This window comes from Apteryx rowi, unplaced genomic scaffold (assembly GCF_003343035.1).
Source record: "Apteryx rowi isolate R43461 unplaced genomic scaffold, aptRow1 scaffold_155, whole genome shotgun sequence".
NCBI lineage: Eukaryota > Metazoa > Chordata > Aves > Apterygiformes > Apterygidae > Apteryx > Apteryx rowi.
In genome coordinates, this window is record NW_020447808.1 from 1,384,198 (window position 1) to 1,406,657 (window position 22,460).

Here is a 22,460-nt window from a genome sequence, read left to right on the forward strand (position 1 = left end):
ATTAAGAGAAATAATAAAACGCACAAAAAAGTGTTTTCTAAGGCTTACTATGTAAAAATAAGGATGTCATGATAATAATGAAGTGCTACACATATGATAATGATAAGAAAGGTGGTTACTGGAAACTATATTCAGAATGTCTGAAAAGTTAATTATGGGTAATAGCAGTAATTTTTTTCTTTTTGGTTTTCAGTGTTTGGGGTTTATGTTTTGATGCTGTTCCTTTATCTCCTCTCAAGACTTTGTATAGCTATTCTTACAGTCCATTTTGCATCTCCTGATCAGATCAGAAAATTTAAACTGAGATAACATCAATCAACATTTGAATTTCTGCAGCCAGGATTGGTGTTTGAGAAGTTTCTCTGTCTTCTTGGTACTTAAGTCTGGGTGAGAACATAATGACAGAAACTGGATGTCTCAAGCTGTGGTAGATAGAGGAAAACACTTGAAAGAGATGGCAAGTGGACCTGTGTGAATTTGTTCCAAGCAATTTGCCAAACTTTGGTATTCATAGCTTGGCTAAAAACAGTTTTAATGATCTTTACAGGGTCAGAAATTCACCATCACATTTTCCAAATTGTAAATTTTTCCAAATGTTCTGTATATTTTTGATGTATTTGAATAAAACACCATGAACTTATGAAGAGATCCCTTTTAGTACAGTTCATAAAATTATAAGTGTACCAGAATGTGACTGCCTGATCCCCAGTATCTGTAACAGGGAGTCCCTCAAACTGCTGGGCTCTGAATTCTAAAGAGAAGTCTGTTTAAGATCAACCTATTAAGCTTTGAAGATTTTTTAGGTATCTCTAATGTGTGGAAAAATTACTTTTTAGAAGGCGTAAACAGTATACTACAGAAGATACGCGCTTGTCCCATCATTACAATTCTATGTCAGCTGGGATTATCTTGATCCCAGAGTCCCAGGAAAGAACTGAAGGCAGGATGCTTTTTGAAAATTGATTACACTTAAAAAATGGATTTCACTACTGGCCTGTCAGAGCCAGTTGACTGGCATTCCAGTCACACTGTATAGTTATCATTTTGCATGAAGTATTTTCTTTTTTTCTGAACAGAAAACAGTAAGGGATTAGTATAAGAGACTTAAGTTTTCTAAAGTTAGAAAATTTTTGTATCAGACTCTGGTCCATTGTGCAGCTACAGATTGCTGCACTTTGTTGCCCTCCTGGTGTTCCAGAGGAATGCGTTTCAAATAAACTGTATCACATAAGTAGGTAGCATTTTGGGTTCCCAGTACAAGAAAGATATTGACATACTGGATTAAGGCCAGCAGAAGATCACTAAGATGGTTGGGGAGCTGGAGCACATGCCTTGGGAGGGGAGGCTGAGAGAACTGAGTTTGTTCAGCCTTAAGAAAAGGTGGTTTGGGGTGGGGGGAAACATTTCTTTATCTGCAGCTGCCTAATTGGAGGTTTTAGATAAGACGGAGCCAGACTCTTCTCAGAGGTGCGCAGTGGTAAGACGAGAGGCAACGGAGTGAAGTTATGATGAAGGAAATTTTAATTAGATAAGATTTTCACAGTGAGGGGAGTCAAACATTGGAACAGGTTTCTTAGTGAGGTTGTAAAATTTCCCTCCTTGGAGGTATTCAGAACTCGACTGGACAAGTCCCTGAGCACCCTCGTCTAACTGGCCCTGCTTTAAACAGGAGTTGAACCAGGTGACCTCCAGAGGTCCCTTCCAGCTTAAATTACTCTATGATTCTAGCTCTTCAAAAAAAGAACACTATTTAACAGATGAGATGATTTCTAGAAGATGAAGAATTTTAGAGGTTTTGCTCTAACAGAAGAGTTCTCTGAAAAGTACACATTTGAAGTCTACAGTTAATCTCTGTAGTAGTAACCTGACTGAAATCAGAAGCACTCATTTTTTCACTTCAGCATTTCTGCTTTGTTTARGTTTGCTAGATACACAGGCATTCTGATACTGATATAATATAAATTATATTCACATCTGATTCATTTTATAGTGACATGAAAGATTTCCATATACCTTCATCAAGGGTTTCTGAGGAAGAATGGAGAATGTGTTTTTTGTGCTCAACAGTATTTATTCAAGGCAGGACTGTGGTATAAGATGATACTTTTTAATATGCAACATTTTTTTAGAACTTTGAAAGCAAAGGCTCACTGGAAAGGCCTTGACTGCATTGAGTGAATCTTTCTTTTGAATATTTTGAAGAAAGGTGGTGTTTAGCCTCGCTTAGGACCATTTGCTCCCTGTTATTTGCTTTGACCCTTGAATCTTCAGTTGAGTTTACATCCTGCTCTGATGGCAAGGTGGAACAGCTATCATGGAAAGCTGTTAAAAACGGTCTTGAGTACAGATAATAGTTGCTGTTCCCAGCTAAAAAATGTAACAGCTAATACTGTCTGTTCCCTATATGACAGATATTAGTCTTTATGTTCCTCATAGGCTATAAACTTGAAAAAAGACCGTCTAAAGTGATCTAGACTTCCTGTTCTTTTATAAGATACTTTAGAAACCAAATTTAATCTCATATTTTAAAAAGTTAATTGAAATTGTATCCCTATAATTTCGACTTACAGAAATGAAATTACAAATTCTCCTTAGTTTTCTAACAAATCTTTTAAATAAAAGATGGCTTTGTTTGTTTGTTTTTTAAAAAAAAAGGGGCAAGGAACCTTTTGGTCAGGGTTGACCACAGAACTCCCAAGGATCCCAGCAGAGCCCTCCCTGATGTGACAGGAAGTGTCTGTCATACTGGCATATGACATTTGCCACCAGAATGCTCGATATCTTTTCTTTGCTTTTCAGGTGGGTCCTAGTGATGGTGTTGAAGTGTGTTTTGTGTTTTTCTTTTAAACTCTCATCATGTGATATGACATGAATTTAACTCTCCTGGGAATTGCCAAGATATTTTGGGGAGATAGGGAGTAACTTTGTGTGTCTGTGTGTTCAGTTTATAATTAGAGTGCATTAAAGATAACAGGATAACTGTGATCATAGCGTAATTCTGTGTAGTACAGGGGAAAGGCTAACTAGGCTGAACACCAGTGAAGGTAATGGAGGAAAAATTGTATTTGAGCTCAAATTAGCTGCCTGATTTTCCCAAGACTGTTCCATAGACTGAAATGTGAACTGGTTACACTGAATTCACATACAAGTTATGTAGTTTTTGCTGCTTTTTCAACCTATACTCAGTTAAATGTGGTTAGGAAAAATGAGAGCTGACTGGCACAAATTTGGTAGGGTGGCTGAAGAGGATGTAGCATTCCCTCTCAGGGGTCCTCAGCAAAGCAGTCTAGAGCTTTGTTGCTGCTAATTTAAATTATGGTTATAACAACCTGTCCTTTCTGTGATGTAGTTTACACCCTTTGAGAAGAGTTAAGGAGAAAGTGCTAACTAATATTCTGCAGCTCTGGTTGTTTGGCTTTTCTGTACTGTTATGTTTTAGGGTTGTGTCTGTTCTTGTTAATATCTTTACTCTGTCTTTGAGCGTAATAAAGATGTTGGGGATTTCTTGTTCTCCCTGTATGTTTTCGAAGTATTACTGAGCACACACAACATGCTCTCACAGTTAACGCAGGGTTCTCTATTACTGTGCTTAGCTATAGAGAGGATTATATTAAACTCAGTAACCTTGCTGAAGCCCCTTTGTACATTGTTGCTATATTGATAATCTTCACATGATTCAGCTGCAGCTGAAAACCTTTTATTCACAGAATTAACACTTTCCATCCCAGTGAAGATGGGAATCTTTCCTATCAGCAGACAAGCTCTTTGATGTGTAACAGATAAATAATTTTTTTGTTGTGGTCCTGCAGATGCTGCCTTGGACGTTGCTTCAGCTGGACATATACAGGGAATGCTCATCAGGCCTTAGCCATTCAAAAAAATCGGTAAAATAAATCATTTATAATGCCCTAAAATAAATTAGTGAATAACAATGGGACTGTTGCGCTGATTGCTAACAAAACAGTCAGTGTTTTAGGAAAATAAAGTGAATTTCTTAAAAAAAAACAAAAAACAAAAAACAAAAAACTCACAAATAAGTAATTAAGAAAAAATTTTCCTGGTATTCTGCACCTAAAAATGAAGAAGCAGTATTACCTATGTACCAGTAAATTGAAGGAGCAATACAAGAAGTGTTGAGATTTTGTATCTGTTAATGAACAGCTTTCCTCTGAAAGGTGAATTTAAATACCTAGAAAATATTAGAACTTTTTAACCTAACTCCAGTTTTGCACATTATAGAATCACATTTTCGGGGACATTTACTTTGCCTTTCTTTAAAGTAAGAGAAATCCAGTCAGTGGACAAAAATTTCAAGCTTGATTTCTTTTCTCTTTTTCCATAATTTTGTTTTGTGCCAGGTGATTTTGTTTTATTCTAGGTCTCTACCAGTTTCTTGCTGTCTCCTGTAATTTAGCGAGAGGTGTTTCAGGTAAACTGCTGGCCCATTTCTTAATATATTTGTTACAACTTACATCAAGCAACAGATAGAAGATTCCTGCAAGTGTTCATATGACAGCTTTCACTTGCACGGTTATGGCATCTGTTTTGCCTTGATCATTGCAAGTCTCACTGCAACCGCAGCTGTCTGGGAGAGTCACTAGGACAGGACAAGCTGGGTACGTCACGTTCCAGGTTTGTCTTCCCCCATACAGCATGTGGGGGAAAGGTCACTGAAGGAAGACTGCGATGAAAGAAGTAGTGCAATAGAAGTGGGAGAGTGGACTGTGCTTGGAGGACACTCTGTTCCATGTTTTTTTCTTTCTAAGTTAACTTTGCAGCGTTTTCTGTGTCCACTTTCCTATTTGAAAGATTTCCATGTTTTTTGCTGCAGCTCCACAAGTTTTAAAATAGGCTTTTACATCCTCTTGCTTCTGCCAAGTTTGTTAGTGGTATCCTGGGAACTTTTGCTGCTCCCCAGTAAAGGACAGGAATGCTCAGGCTTATACTGCTCTGGCACGGCTTCTGGCTTCCAGTAGAAAAAAAAGTAAAGGACAATATGTGAATTGCACCGCAGATATTGAGTCATCTTTGTCTCTCCTATGTGCTACTTGCTTCTAAAATTCCAGAAGGCTAACTCCCAAAGAATGAAAATCTTTAAAGTTTCAAGGGATGTAGCTTCATAATACTTGTACAAGAGGCAGAGAATATACAAGACAAAGGTGATTTTGGACTGTGTCCTCCTTCTGATGAGAAATGTTAAGGGGGATCATCTTGCTCAGCCTTCTACATCCAGAATGCTCAGAATGCACTTTGTCTCTCTTTTCTAGCCTTTGCCACATCCAGAAATACAGCAGCTTTACAAACTGACACCTCTTCTTTTCAATACTTGGTTCGAAAACTTTGAAATGGATTAGGTCATGGTTGCTTTTAGCAACTTCTGTGAATCCCTGATCAGGAGTGGATCAAGCAATGAGAGATAAGCTTGCTGTTCTATAGTCTGAGCTTTTGTGGATGCATAGGTCATCATCCTGAACCCTGAAAGTCACTGGATAGCCAGTCAAGAATTATTTAAGAATAATATTGAATTGTTATTTCGATTAAGACATATGTAGCAATCAGGAAGCAAACTTACTGAGATTTTATATTTGTGAGATTTGATTGCTGTTTTTTCATTACTGTGTACATCTCACATGAAATAATAGTTCAATAATTACTCAGTTAATTCCATATATCATAACGTATTATTGTTTCCATTCTGCCATGTAAAAGAAAAACCTGAGACTTTCGCTTCATCTTTCTTCGCGTTACAGGCTTTTTGAAGTGTTACATTCAAATCTAAAGAGTTTAGCAAAGAACATAGCTCTGCCAGATTCCTCCTTATTACTTTGAGGCAAAGAAGAGCCAAATTTCTTGAGTCATTTTTTCTAAAGAAGTAGATGCCAAATGATGTATTACGGCATCTGTTGTCAAAAGTAATTTGTTATGAGTATTGACTTATAATTTGAATAGGGGATGTTTCCCATTTTTGGTTATTACAGGGCCAGCAGCAATGATTGGTGATTTCCTTTTTGAACTTGGAAAGCTTTATAAAGAGTGCTGCTTTAGATTGATCTACTTCTTATTTTATATCAAAATCATAATCAAGTGCTTTTATTTGTGCAGTTGATTGACTTACTTGTAGAAGCCATATAAAACAAACAAAAAACTCAGAAACAGTCACAAAGTATAATAAAGATTATTAAAAAATAGTCACAAAGTATAATAAAGATTATTAAAAAGTCATAAGGGCTTTAGCTGTAGATAGTGTAGTTATTTAATGTATTTTTAATTACTGACTACTTGCATTGTATTTATATACACATATATACACACCTAAATACTGTCTGAGAAATGAAACTTGTCTTCAGTCTTGAAATCAATTCAAGGAAAAAAAAAAGCAGTTATTTACAATGGTTAACTCTTTTTGAAATATTTGCATCTTCAAAGAGGTTTATATAATTTGCTGAATATGTTTAGTAACTGAGCAGGCCCTTTAGTATAAGATGTTTTCTGTTGGTAGTATTTAACTTGGAAAGGTGACCCTGAGCTAAATTGAAATGTGCGATTTGAATGCCCATAGGCTGCCATTCATTGGTTTGATTGGGGGAGATTATCTGTATTTTTAATATACTTTAATTACTATGCTTATATAAATCGTCACATTAGAAGCTTCTTAACTCTTGGGTCTGTTCTGTCAATGATCCACTAACAATAGAGATATACTAGGGTCTTCCACTGAGATTTGAAGATTTATGCTGTCAATGAAAGAACTGGAGTGGTTCTATTTAAACCTGCTGTGTGTTTAGTAAGAGTGTGTGGTCTGCTTCTACTCAGCAGCAACTGATGTGTGGTAAACTGAAAGAATCTGTAGCCTTTCTTATTTTGATAATAGGCATTTTTTTAATGAAGAGAACATAATGCAGCATATGTTTTAGGATGCTTAGGGGAAATGGTTTCCTGATATGCACATGAAAAAATGGGGAACAATTTGATTAGGGTTTTGGGGGGCAGTATCATTTAGCAATGATTAGCTAAGGCTGTACAGAGAAGCTGTCCTAATTGAAATACTCCCCTAATGTCTGTGTGCATCTCTTATAGCCTGTTAGATGCTTTGCTTTTTAAATATATTTATTTATTTATTTAAATCCTTTAAATTGAGGTGCGAAGGATGTCAATCCCAGAGTGTCATGGTGATTTAGGACTTTTTTGACTTCTTGCTCCGAAGTGCTGTGCCATCTGCCTGCCTGCCAGCTCCATTCAGATGATCTGGCAGGATACTAGAACTTTGAAGACTCCTACCCTCGAGTAGTGTAGGATTCTTCAAAGTTACAGTGGTCTGATGGCCTAGAATAACAGGTCCAGCTGAGCAGCAACTCATTTGACATGTACAGCCTGCATGTCTTTTAAATCAAATTAATTTGAATATTTTGATAACTTTCCTTCAAAAGATATAACATATAGCTCAAATAAAGAAATTAGGTTCCTACAATTAGTTGCTTCAATGCCTACATTTTAGGCGTGTGGCCTTACAGAGTAGGAGTCAAAACCCAGAGTTAAGCACTTTTGCTCCCTTTGAACATATGGGGAGAAGCAGGTATTTCAGAAGGGTGATCTCCCCCAGAAATCTTGTATGCTGAGTGGGAATTAGCCTACTGCTAGCCTACAGAGAATGCAAAGTGAAGGATTGAATCTGATCTGCTTCTGGTGGGACCAGAGGTGTCTGAATCAATGTCATGAAGAGCAAAATTCTGTCTGCTTGGAACCACTGGGGAGTCCTAACATAAGATTGGGAGGGAAGAGTATCATGGGTTCCAGTCCTTGTTCTAGGATTTTGGAGTTTTTATCCAGGGACTTATTTAACGTAAAACTCGCAATCCAAGGAGCAGAGTCTGATCCCAAAACCAGACTGCCAAAACTGGACCCAGGTGCCCTGCCCCCTGCAGCTTTGAGTCATTGGTGCTATATAAAAATGTGTATTCAAGTTTTAAAATGACGATAGCTACTGCTGCACTCTGTGCAGCTTGCTTTTGTTGGTATGGGTTAGTAATGGTCAGATTTCAGGGCCCCGGTAGGTAGAAATAGTTAGATGCTCAGCTCAAGGCATTTGTGGGCATTTGTGGCCAAATTTGTGGGCATTTGTGGTCAAAGGAGGGTGATATAACTACTAAGTGAGCGGTCTGGGAATTATGATTTGAGAATCTGAGATCTGTTTGTGCCCTGTTTTTTAACCACTACATCCTTTACTCCTACTCTCCTCTCTTTGGATTTCACCCAACGTTTGAGACATGTCAGTTTGCCTATGCTTCACATTGTTGTGCCTGATGAAGACATGTTGTAACGTTGTGATGTGCTATATAGCCTGAGCTATAAAAAACTTGAGTACAAATGGATGAGTTAAAGAAGCATTTAATAAAAATTGTCCTGCATGTTACAGTTCTGAACAGCATCCTTTTTCCTTCACCTTCCTACCCTACTACTTCATCACACCAAGCAGTTACATATACACATACATAACCAGACATATTATTCAGACATGCTTTTTGCAGTAAACATTTAAACATGCAGTTTATTTTGGATTACTGAAGCAGATTAAACCGAAGGAAGAACACTGAAACATGCTGTAATAAATACTGGGCTGATAGAGGCATGCTAATGTTTGATAATATTTTATCATTATTTTTCCAGTTCTGTTTGTACAGTCTGCAATACAGCACTGTGGTGGTGATGCTATCATTATAGCTCAGACAACACTGACACTTTCATTATAAACTCATTTTTCCAAATGTTTCTGTTAAAGGATGGGAAAATCTATTTTTGGCCTTCAGTTTCTCATGTTGCTTATCCTTCTGAAATCTTTTTTTTATTTCCCCAAAGGTTGCGTTAAAATTCTGTGCTCTTTGTTTTTGAGTTATCAGAGAGTGAAAAGGCTGTTGCTTAAATATTAAGAAACTTCACAGGCACTTTGTATGTATGTTGCAGATACAGAAACAACTTAAATTGAGAGATTCTGACTTGATGTGGGATTACTTCTTCCACTGGGTTGCTACTGCAGTCACACCAGTCTCAATGTATTGGGTGCTATATAAAGGGATATAAAAAAGAATCTATGTCCCACAGAGCTCAAAGCCAGATTGAGAAGAGGACTTAGATGTTTGATCAGTTAGGTAGAATTTAGTTAAATTCCTTCATGGGTGTTCCACAGAAACTCTACCTAAACTACTTCAAGTGTCGAGAGTTTCCATTCTAACCACTAAGTCCTCATGGTACTTGTAATGCATGTGCCCAGGGACACTGCTGTTTCCACAGGCCTTAGCTGTTCAGCATCCAGCTTAGGCACTTTGAGGCCCATAAACTAGGTGCGTGTACACTTAAAATTCTTGTAAGCATGCTCTCAGTGCACCTAATAAACACACTGATAATGAGTTCACTGCAGAGCTCTGCAGCCCTGCCTACCTTCATTCCAAACTGTGGCCAAGGAAGGGAAGGCCACCTTCTTCCACATTATGTCAAGTGGTCATTCACCAGTGATTAAGAAACCCAAGGCCTTTACCATGGGATGCCTGAAATCCGCATCTGTGACTTTTCATCAGTCTCAAAGCACGGATTAGCTGGGGTGCTTCACTCTCTACTTGGAGAACCAACTATGCACCCAGAGTGCCATTTTCATGGATCCAGAAAGAGAACATGTGAAAGAGAGTTAGGATAACGAAGTTTGTTATTTCAGACTTGGAGATAGATGCTGAAGTCAACAGGAAAGGTGACTTTTCACAGCTTTTTTTCATCATTTCCTATGGGCTAATTTTGGCATCATGCTGCTCAGGTGCTGGCTGTTACAAATTTCTTTGCCTGGTTCCTACTTCTTCTGTATACTAGAGAGGAAATATTGGCTATTAATTTTAGCTTGAGAATTCCAGTCTGGAAGCTGCTTGTATTAAAAGCTGGTCTGTATCTAAACTGAGCAGTGTTGAGGTGCATTACAGGTATCACAGAAGTGTTGGTCAGAAGGAGGAGGTCCCCTAGTCCAACCTTCTGCTCAAAAAGTCTCCTGCTTTGGGTCATGCTGGCCAAGCCTTTGTCTAGGTGAGTCTCAAAAGTCTCCAGGGACGGAGATTCCCCCAGGGTAAACTGGTGGGGTGCTGCACCCTGCTCCCAGAGCAGGGACTCGGCCACAACTTACCACAGTCCTGTTTGGCCTGTGCTCCAGATTTTGTTTCTAGTGGAAACAAAGAGAAAAGGAAAGCTCATGTGCATCCAGGTTGCACCTTGATATTTCATGAAAGCAGACCTGAACCCAGCTGCAACCTTTTTGTCCTTGCCTTTGCGAATGTCAGTATTGTAGTCCATACTTAAACTAGTCTTTTTATATGTTTTTGAAAAATTCTATATAAAAATAATGAACTTGGTCTACAAACTTGTTCTCCTTCCCACTGATTTCTTTGCATTATATTTTGTGGTAGTGTAATGGGTTACAGTTTCAGAAAAGTACATATACTTTCGTGTAAACTGCGTATTTGGATCACAGACTTCGAAATAAATAATGCTTATGGAAAAACTACGAAGTAGAAGTTGAATAGTGAGCTTGTTAATATGAGAGTTAGGATCCATATGGATCAATGAAATAAATGCTATAGTTGGGGTTTTCTATAACTGTTGTGTAACTAAATGACATAATAGTCAACTAGATGAATGCCTATACTGAATTATTTTCAAAAGCATATGGAGAGCATCTCTTCCAACTTAATTCTGGGTAGAACTAATTACTGGGAACTTTTATGACTTTTTGGAAAGCTTGCTTACAATTCTAGTCATCGTAAGAAGCAACAGTTGAGGGGAAATGAAAGGAAGAAATGAGTAGAGGTATTAAAGAAGTATTGATGTTTTATGACATTTGAAGAAAGTAAAACTGAGTGAATAATTTTGAACTAAATTCTGAAATACTGCTTAGTAAATATTGTTTGGTCATTAAAGCTGAATGAACTGCTCTTTTTCTAGCAAAGATCTCAGAGTTTTATTCCTGTAGTATTAGCAAAAATTTTGAGTGTATCACTACAGTATGATTTATACAACCACAGAAAGTGTGGCTGCATAGGTTTCTGCAGGACAGCCCAATATTTTGCCATACAATAGTGCTATATAATCTGTTCGTATTGGCAAGTGAGAAAGGAAGGGAAGCAAAAACACCTTTCCTTAGGGAATGGAGTACTGTTAACATTGGCATTTTATTTTGGATTTCATTTTTATGCCATCTTTATTGTATATCTTGTTGCTGATCTCTTCAGCAGAAACAAATATGCTTTTCATTGTGTTAGTGTGATTTTTGATTTTTGGGAGACATTAGGTTGATAACTTTTTATTGCTGCCCGCATTTCCCAGTCATTGACGTTACCTTTGTGTCTGGGCTTTGTCAAGGGAATGTAAAGCTGTTCTGTCATCTTCACTGAAATCAAAACTCAGTTTTTTTGTTCCCTGGATCAACTAACTTCCATATCTTTTCAATTCTTTGTGCTGAAATCTTCATAATTACCAGATAGTTGATGAAGCCTTAGCTTCCCCTGGCCACTTCTGTTGCGTCTGACACCACTATGACAACATTAAAAGAGGACCAAGCCAAAATGCATTTGCTGCCAAAATACCAAAACAAGAAACTGCATTGAAAGTATTACGGTGAGGCAGCAAGAGGGAGAGGGTTTGGAAGGGAAATGTCAGTGTCATATTATTCAGGTCCATTGATCTGTGGAGGGCACAACGCTCCTATTATTACCCATCTTTGAATCCTTCTGTGATGATGCTTTGTTTCACTTTACTTCTGACTTTTTCTTGAAAGAACTGATGTTATTATTTAAAATTCTAAGCATCAAAGCCATTTATCATTTTAGAAATAACTCATATGTCTCTACCCAGTCTCCCTAGTTTTACCAAGGGTGTTGGTTCTGCTGATGGTTTTTCTCATCTGTTTGCTTCAACATCAAAAGGTCATTCAGAGCTTTTAAAAAGACTTTCCTGAGTTTAATCTTGGCTGTGTTGTACATTCGGGTTCTGTGGGTACCACCTGGCCTGGGCTGGGAGCACTACCCATGAAGAAAGCAGTGTCTGTGCTTATGGTCTGCAAGCCACTGTGGCTGGTGGCCCGTGTCTCTGCTAGTCCCACCTGTGGTTTTGGTGGGAAGAGGAGATAGGCATCCTGTCCCATTGCAGTGTGCTAAGCCCTTGGAGATCAAATTAAATGACACTGTATTTCTAGGAGCCAGTGTGCAGCCGGCATGGATTATGGGCTAGTAGTGACTTCAGTTTGCATTGCATAGGCAGGCTTCTGCCTTTTATGCGTGTTTTACTTTTCTGGTTTGACCTAAAGTTTCACTCTGTTTTGGTAATCCAGGCTTGAGGTAGCAAAGGCATGGTTTATTATTACAGTACCTGCATCCAAAGAAATGGTTTCAGTTCCTTACCCAGGTGTAGGACATGGAAAATAATCCTGCATACTACTGCTATATTTATACATCCAGCACAATCCTCATCAGGGTGCAGAAGCGTTCCTTTCTTTTATAAACCCAGGGTTTATTTGATCTGATAGCAAAATGAAAAAACACCTCTTTTTACAGAAATAGAAAATCCAGGATTTAAAACAAGTAAAAAACACACCAAGTTATTACCATTGTAATGAGGCAACTGGTGGTTCCATAAGTCTTAAGACAATGGAAAATCAGATATATATAGTTTCAGAAATGGAACAGTGTTTGATATGCTTGTCTAACATTAGAAAAATGTTAGAAGCCTGAATAAAAATAAAAATTGTATTTATCAACATTTTTATGGAATTAAATAAATTTGCTTATTGATGGAAGTGGCTGGCTACATAAGCTGCAGCAAATATTGATGCCCCATTGATTCTAAGCATTTACCTCATTGCAAGCATTTGTGTAGGTTACTATGAATAAACATAAATACTGATTTGTACATGTTGCCCTTCCACTGACACAGAGATGTATTACCTTACTTTGGTAGTCTGTACACCCTTCTACTTTGCATAGATGGCTAAAGGAGATGCAAGCCATCCCTCTTTGGAGAGGCAAGTTAGAGGAGAGAAAAAGGTCTTTGTGCAATTTTACAGTTTAGTCTAGATGCAAGTAGGGCAGAATTTGGTCCTGGGAGTTTTATTCTCTGCACTATGAGGCATTATATTATATTACATGCTTCCCTTTTTAACAAAATAAAACAGAAAAGCCCTCTATGTTTTTACAGTTAAACTTTGTTTAGTAATGGGCAAAGATATATTTTTATCTTGTTTCTTTAGCCCTTCTTTTACCTTTTCATTGTTTGTCCTCTTGACCTTGTTTTTTCTTCACCCTTTTGTTTTTCCTTTTTTTTCATTAAGGGAAATTCCCAAAGAAGTACTGCTTGACTTTTTATGCTAATCTCGCTTGTTTTTTCAATTCATGTTGACTTGGAAAGTATGCCTTGTAAATGGGAATACCAAGTGACATCCTGAATATAATCCTCAATTTCTAAGCACTGATAGTTTTCACAGCATCCTTAAAGGGTAAGCTGTCTTGCTATCCAAATATCATGTCTGGGAAACTGAGGCTAACAAAGGCTGCATGTTTTATGTGAAGCCACAGAGGGAATAAATGTTGGGTTAGGGGATGGGTTAAGAATTCCTGGCTTCTGTTGCTGTGTTTGGACTGGAGCTGTCTCTCAAAGAAATATTTGATTCCTCCTAATATTACCCTTCCATGTCTCTTAAATGTAGCCATTCAAAAAGTAGCTGATACTCAATTCTCTGTGTCTCTCCTATTGAAACTAATGGATGCCTGCAGGCAGGCATAAGGTATCGTTACCTTTGACAGCCAGTATGTTTTATGTTTTAAATTATGTGTTAGGCAGAATTTTTGGATACTAATTTGATATAATGAGATGCGCTTCTAATACCAACCCCAGTAAGTGAAGGCCTTGCCGCCAGCCTACTCTTTATTTAAAATTATTCCATTTCAGATGTCCTAATGAGTGCTGTGAGTTGTGTAATTCTTTTATAATTCTCCCACATTCCCAGAAGGGAACTAGGGGCTGGAGTTTTTTTCTGTTTTTGTTTTGTTTTATTTTGAATTAGATGAGCACAGATCTAGGAGAAAAGACAGTTTTGTGAAATGCTTGCTATTGTGACAATGGCAATTTAAAAAAAATGTTATAGTCTACAAATATTAGTGTTAAGGCAAGTCTCGATGCCTTCGCTGTTTGCCATTATCTTATAAATATCTTGACTCTGACTTTACAGTGCTGTTTATAGAATTTAATAAAGCAAATGTAATAATGCTGCCTGTGCTTTAATGCACAATCTCAATTGAGTTGACCAGAAGATAAATAGGAACAGGAATGATAGTGCATTCCTACAGATTGTTTTTAATAAGCATGTTATTTAGTTGATCGGTCCAGTGCAGTAATGCCTCCTATGCTGCTCTACCAGACAAATTTATCAACGCTTCCCCCCCGCCYCCCATTTCTCTGAGAACATTGATTCCCTGCAGACATATCTCTATTAAACCTCTAGAAAGTCACAACTTCCAAATTAGATTAAGTAGCAGGAATGGTACTAGAAGAATCAAAGAAAATTGAGTGCGTTATTGAATTCATGCCACATTGTCTCAGGAAGAGATGGGAGTTATGTGTAGTGGTAACTTTTGTCCTTACTGTACTAACAAAGCTATGGGCACTGCTGTCAGACCTAATTGTCTGCAGCGCGTCAGGATAGCACGAATCTTTTCTCTTATCAAAACTCGTATCTAGTGAGGTTTTACAAATTAGAAATAGGTTTTAAAAGGAAGCCATACAGTTGAGCAAAATCATTTGCCATTATTTACTGTACACAGCCCTATCCTAAAAGCCTTATTGACAAAAATTTGAAAAAGCATCTGGTTTTGGATTGTAAGCAGACTTGCTTGTCATGCTAGCGGTTGCAAAAGGCAAACGTTCATTTTAAACCGCCTATTTCTCATTTTGATCTGACATATTAAAAAGCATATAATTAATGGTTGACATTAGTAATTAACATTAACTTTATGGTGCTTAATATGCCATCATTCATCCATCAAATAACCGGTATGCATAATGTCTTTGCAAAAAGGTTTTAATTACACGAAATGATCCTTCAGTTCTCAGACTATACAGTTTAAAGTCGTTGTAAATACATTTTTAAAAAATTTGAGTTTTTCATTTATTGAATGTAAACATTTTTGTTGTTGTTGTTTTTCCCTAGGAGTGTGCACAAACGTGTAAGCCAGGGGCTTCAGCTAGGGAACACGGCCGCAAATGCACAGCTTCCATTAGTGGCTAAAGAGCACCACCTTGCTGTCGCCAGTGCTCTCTGGAGAAATTTCTTTCCCTATTTGAAGAGTCAGAGGATGGCACAGATGCCGCCTTCCCCACAGCTTGCTGACACAGCTGCAGGTTAGCATTGGCACCCTTCCCCCCCCCCCCCCGCAACTGCTGGATTTTTCACCATTTTCTGGGCCACAGTCTTTCAAGGATTTTATAGTTTGGGATATTTCTACTTACATGTAGTAACTTAAATCTGTATAAATGCAAAAGTTAGATCTCTGCTAAATATTTTGATAAGATGCACGCCTGATTTATTTTTCTCTTCTATTCACAGATTATAATCAACATTGGAAATGTAATATAAAATAAATGAGAATAGCGTATTTCACTATATCTAGAATTTGTATCTTTTTGTCCAAGTTTACTATAATTTTGTGTTGACCTGTTTTTTTCATTATGCCTGTGATTCAATGAAACTTTTATTTCTGTAAAATATTTTATCTGAAGACAGTTTTTAAGAAGTTGATTTTAAGACTGTCAGATTTTCCTGAACCTTTATGCTCAAGCTCATAAAACTATTTCATAATTCATTTTAATTTGTCATTTTGTTTTGCACTGAAGGGTCCTAATCTTGAAATACAATATTGCATATGTATGTGTTGCAAAGAATACTACTCCATCTCCAGCCAGAGGGTCAGCATGGCAGCGAACAGAGTGAAAACCAAGTCAGATCTTTAACGTCAGTCGTTAGCATTGTATTCTTCTCAGTGTTATTTTCGCTGAAATTTTATTATACTACTGCCTATTTTAGATTGACCAGACTAATCTGTAGTTACAATGAAGTTTTGTATCCGTTTAACTAAAATTTAGAAAAGTGAAATATAAAGCAGTATTTTTTCCATCATGATTTGAATTAAATAAAGATATAAGCTTGGAAGTACTGAGTTAGTAATAGAAATGTTAAGACTGTTCAGTTGAAGTAGCCCTGCAGTAGTTAGTAGGTAACATTAATGAAAGAGGCAGTGTGCAAAGGTAGTGCTGAAGCATTTGTGGAAAAAATACAAACCCAAAGGAAGGGGTTGTTAACATTACAGCTTTCATTCATTTCCTACAGTGTTGTGTCTTTTCCTATTTATTTCATATTAACACAGCAAAATAACAAGAAAACTAACCTATTTCAGACTCTGCTTAGGACTAGTGGAGTGCAGTTGTGACCTGCATTATATGGATGTGTTAGGCAGTACTACGGAGGAAGACAAACCCTCCCCACGCATACGAGCTGCTGCCCTTAGAAGTTGCAGCCCCGACGAGAGAGCAGCTGTTACAGCTCTGCTGCCCCCCCTGCCAGGCGGAGAGGCTGGGACTCGCATTATCACTTCTGTCCCCCCTTTCTCTCCCACCCGTGTTGTGGCTGATGCTGCAGAAACAACGTGATCAGCTGGAAGAAGGCTGGCACAAATGGCTGCCTCACCTAAGGCAGAGTGGGGACTCGGTATGACCTCCTCTCTGAGTCAGAGGCACATAAGGAAATGTTAACTCCTTCAGGGCTTGAAATAGTCTGTCCCTACAACATTAATTAAAATACCTTCATTGTTGTTGTCTCTGAAAACTAACTTTTTCTGGCTAATTCAAAATCAGCCTCTCAGTGCGTGCTGTTTTATAAATCACTATTTTAATAAATTAATATTGTATTTAACTTGAACTGGAAAATTTGGGAATTGTGAGTCCCTTTATTTCATTCCCTTCCAAAGTCCGTCCAAAGTCCTTGACTCATTTGATGCCACTCATTTCCTGTAGCCTAATATCTCTCAGCATTTCAGATTACATCTTCTTCCTGAGTTTAAATGCATTTGTCATTTGCAGCATAAAGAACAAGTTATATTTTTGTACTGTTAGTATTGGATGTAGATTCCACAGTAGACCTACCTGGACAGCAAAAGGTTATGCTTTATTAACAAAAATTCTGTGCCAAGTACTGTCCCTGTTGCTAGATCTGCCCCTGTTGTATCAAGATTCTTTTTTCAAGAGTAACTTTGTCCTTAGTGCTATATTTACACAATAACCTCTAATATATGAGATTTTTTTCTAAAACTAGAATGGTACCAACTTTTACTGACTCCGTACATTTCCAAATACAGTTCTTCACTGAGTGAATTGTGTAAAAATAACTGAGTAGATAAATAAAACCTTGTAAAAGCACAGTTACGCATAAAAGGGAAGAAGTTGTGGATGGAGGCAAGAAAGGGAGTCCAAACAGACAAAAAAAGAAATTTTTATGGCAAGTGGTCTTTATTGCATCAGTGGTGAAGCTATGTCATCGGCATTTATAAACTGCGATTTCATGAATATATTTAAAATTGTGTATGTTTGAATCAGTTTCTCCTCCTTTGCATTTAGTGCATCACCTTGGCTTGCAAACTCCCTGGGACAGAGACTACATCTTGCTATGTGTACAAACAATATCCTTGAGAATAGTTGCCCGGGTTTCGTTGAGATTTCTGGTACTTCCAGAACAGCACCTTATTAATCATAATTGAGAAGTTTCAATGCTTTCTAGTGGAACAGGAATATACTGAGAAACCATTAACACTGTGCCATGTTTTTCTCTGTTTAAAACCAGGTTTTACTCTCTTAGCTTTGGACATGCCCAGCAAAGCTCTGTCAGATCTCCAGCCACAGCCTGTTCTGTCAATGATGCAGTTGTTTGGATGGGATGACATGGTGTGGCCTCAGCTGGTGTCAAGATATCTGAGTCACCTAATACAAAACAGGTGAAAAATTGCCCCTCCTTTTCTTTCAAGTTCTTCCAGTACCCTCTCATTTCTTCATCAAACTTATGGAAAATGTTGCTTCAAACAGTTATGTTTCATTAAGGCGGTCCAGGTTCTTTGCATCTGTGAAAGTTCTAGATTTTTTGAAATTATTGTGGCCTCTATGCATTTCACAGGGGTAGTCGTGTTATTGTGTTGGTTAGTGTGTGTGTTTGTTTGTTTGTTACATATAAATAGCTTAAGACGGTCAAAATTTGTCAGGAAGATAGCTAAATATTTTGCAAAAGTTATATGTCTTTTATATAGTAACCCACTTACTTTTTTCCAAATGGAAACAGTGTTATTATTAATAGATTTTGAAAAATGGGGACCTAAACAGTGCTCTTCTGAAGACCAGTACTACACCAAAGCGAAATGCCTGGACCCATAACCTATTTTTAATTTGCCTAGTTGTAACCATCTGTCCCCTTCTATTATTGTTACACTTTGGCAATGTTGTTAGTTTGACAAAGCAATAGCTTCCTGCCCTAGCTGCACTTTAAAAATGAGTGGAATATTGTAACTTGGTAAAATCTAAAATTTCTAGTTAAACATACTGGTCTTATTCTTCTCATACCTTTTACACTTAAGAGATTCAAAATTTAAATCTTTATATAAAAGTCAAGATAAATATTATAGAAATATGAAAAGATATGATAAGTATTTAATATTTAAATATCTTGACTTATTCAAAACAAAGAACTTTTACAGGAGGATGGGTTGGGTAGTATCCAAAACTTAAAGCAATCATAAGGAAGCAGCTTTCTTTTTGGCAATCTTAGGCCAATTTTTGAATGCATATTAATGGTCCTGATGTTCATGCAGCTCAAGTATCTGAGACCTGCTAAATGGGTGCTTTAAATTAAATACCAGGATTACAACATCTATCACATGCCTATGTTTTTACATACCAATGTTTATTTTTAAATAAAGAAATTTGATTGCCTTAAGTAGGCTTTATTTAGTTAAGATGGGCTTTTTTTTTTTTTTTTTTTTTAACTGAATCAGGCTTTGGAGGCAGGGGAGGTGAGAGAGAAAGAGAGGGAGTGTTTATGTTTCGGACTGTATTTGAAAGTGAAAAATATTGCACATTTTTGAAGGTACATATTGTACTAAATAAGATAGCTGTAAATCAGGCTATGGTAAAGACTGTATCAGTGTGACTGGCAAAGATGAGTCTATGTGCTTCTTGCAGGGAGATGCTAAAAGAGGTTGAATTTAGGTGTTAGGGTGTCGGTTTGGGATTCTGGAGATGAGCATTCAGTCCTCTTGTATGATAGGGTTAGTCATGCAAGGTTTCAGATACCCAGCTTGTGCTGAATGAAATAGGAGTTAAGCACATAAATAGCCATTGGTAATTTGAGGTTTTTGCTCTTCAAGTAAGATCAAGAAAAACACTTTGATGCCTAAACTGAAACTTTGGTGCAATTTAGGTGCTTAAGACAAATTACCAATTTCCCTGGTAAGCACTGAGTGATGGAAAGTAGTTACTTAAGTTTTCATTAGTAACATTAATTAAGTGCCTAATATATTGTTATACGTGTATCTGCAGATATATTGCCATCCTGGCTGGGGCAAAAATACGTTTACTGGATTTGAAACCACAGTCTAAGGATTCCTCTTCTCAAGTGCTGGGGAGCCTGATTGAATTTGCAAGTGCAGAACATGCACATGCAGCACGTACTGAGTTCCCCATAAAGCCCTGCTGCCATAATTCCATTTAAAAATGCAGTTAGCACTGACAGTAGTACCTAGTGTATGTTAGTCGAGCAGTTAGAGCACTTGTGCAAGAATTGGAAGACCGCAAGTTAAGTGGATCTTGCAGTCTGAGGGAATTCAAAACTATTTCAAAATACCACCTTAAAAAGGAATGAGGGGATCTTGCCCTCCTCTTGTAGGTTGTGCCACAGAGTGACTGAAAATGTCAGATTCATGGGTTCATGTCAAGAGAACTAGCAGGAGAAAGCATGACTCTGTAGCTCAGCGATGATGGATATTTGCCTTTTGCTTATAGGGGTGTGTATGTTCTCTCCTTCTCCTTCCTCTCCCTCTCTTCTTCGATGAATCTCTCCCTGCTGGATGTAGTGAGCATGCGACATAAAGCACTCAGACTGAGGCAGGTATTTTTGCTCCTAACATACTGGGCTTGTGATTGCCTGCATTATTTCTCCCCTCAGTTGCATATGTCCCCATCAAGGTAAAAAGGTCTGTATCTGAGCCTAGGCAAAGGTACTTCCCTTCCTCATCAAGAGAGTGGTAAGGTACTCAGATTCCTGTGTACAAGGATAATTAGTACCTAAGACAAGACTTTGGTAGAATTATACAGATGTATTATATTCTAAACATTGTCATTTCATTGTATGCTAAAAAGATGACAATATTTTTGTAATACAATTCATGTACTTATTTACCTTAGGCAGTTGTAGAGCAAAAGTTATCAAAGCGTTTAAGTGCTGGGATCTTAAGACTTCATGGTTACTGTGCTGTGATAATTTTCACATCAAACATTCTCAGTTAAAAATAAAAAGACTATTTTGTTGCTAATGCTGTTATACACCCTGCAATCTCAGCCTGGTCTCTTTAAGATTGAAGCTGTGTTCTGCATATTAGCTACTTTAATATCAATAATAAAGGTTCTGAAAGACAAGTTGTGCCTTTGGGAACATATGCGCATGCTTAGGTATTTCTTTTGCAATACTGCCTAAAAGTTCCTCTCTGGATCAGTGTTGTGTAGTGCATGATATTATTACAACCCGTTCAACCTAACTTGGAGCACATATGTAAGCTCACTGATTTAGATGCACCACTCCCCATCCTTACAGCAAGTAGTTAATGTTCCTTCCTTTCAGAAGGTTTGGGAGCATATTCCTATCCAGCTCTAGGGCAATGCCCAAGTGGCCTACCTGCCAGCAAGCAAGAGAAACAGGGGTAAGGCTACGGCAGAAAGTGTTTTTGTAAGCTTATGGGGCCAAGTAGACTAGCTGCATACATCAAGGTTAGGTAAGGATTGGAATTTTTTTGTTGTTGTTTAGGCATTACTGCAAAGAGCGTTAAATCCACAGGCATCCCATTTTTTGTGTTTTGGTACTGGAATTTAGTTTTCATTTTTGTGTTCTGTTTGGGTGCATTTTGTTTCCTTATTTATTTTGTCAGTAGCACGCCAGCAGGGATGTTCAGACAAAATGTACAAATGTCATTTGTTTTAACTAAGTGAAAAAGAAATAAAAGAAAATCTTTATTAATGTTGTTCACTGAGAAATAGAATCCAGTTTGGTCATCTGGACCAGCGTTGACTCTCTCTTGCAAGCTTGAGTAAAAACTCAGTAGAAAATAAGTAGATATATATGTACATATATCAAGAAAAGAGTACAAGCATTAATCAGTAAAGTCAAAACACCTAGGACTGACCAGGGAAGAAATCTCTCAAATAAAAAGGTGTAACTATTTTCCAGGAATTTCACTGACCTGAAGCACATACAGAGCTCATTCGATAGGAATTGCAAAGAGGGTGCAGAACAGACCTGTTGTCCATTAGCCAGGAGTTTCTGCAGAATTAATGAGACGGGGCTGATATGCTTGGGAAAAAGTGACTACAGCAGGTAGTCAGAGTGATAAGGCAAATGAAACTTGGGGAATACTGAACAGCAGAGGAGAATGATTGTGCGCTGAGTGTGGATGGTGCTGTTGATTGCAGCCTAACACCTGGCCGGTAGAACAGTAGCAAGTGTTTGAAAGTATACACAGCAAGTGTGCTCTGTGTGTGAGTGTATACTTGTATGTGTGTATATTTGCATATATATATGCATATATATATGCATGCTTTCACATATACATTTGTAAATATGTAGCAAGTATAGCAGTCTCCTATGTCATCTCCAAGTTGCCTTTTTATGTTTTTCTTTTTGATCTGCTTCTAATATGACTCTTTTCTGATCAGACACATCTTTGTTTGCTAAAGCAGACCTTCTCTATCTTTTATGTAGGGTTAGGACTAAGTATGCTTGAGAGTAGCATAGGGGTACCTGAGCTAGCTTTAAATGAAAGGCTGGGGTAGTTTAAGTAGTGTCAATATAAAGTTCCAGGTTGATTCAGATAAGCTATTCCCAATGTTGTATATCAGCAGTTTAGATAATACTCTCAGATTATCTTTTGTCAGAATAAGAAATTCCACATTGTGTGAATTCTTTTCTCTCTGTTTTGTTTTATCCAAAGAAAACATATGCACATATTTGTAAATGTGCTTTAAATTACCATGGGTATCACTATAGAATTTATCATGTTCTCTGTATATAGGCATCAGTATACTGTGAGCAAAATCTGTAGAGCATGCAAAAAGAGCGGAAATTTACCTTCTCTGTTATT

General features: G+C 37.6%; 1 protein-coding gene across 1 annotated transcript in view; it reads left to right on the plus strand.

Moving 5' to 3' along the window:
• MMS22L (MMS22 like, DNA repair protein) overlaps positions 1-22,460 on the plus strand; it is a 99,723-nt gene that overhangs the window by 55,635 nt on the left and 21,628 nt on the right. Inside the window, exons 15-16 of the mRNA XM_026059290.1 lie at positions 15,227-15,417; positions 17,909-18,059. Of these exons, the coding sequence (XP_025915075.1) occupies positions 15,227-15,417; positions 17,909-18,059 (342 nt within the window). The remainder of the gene's footprint in view (positions 1-15,226; positions 15,418-17,908; positions 18,060-22,460) is intronic.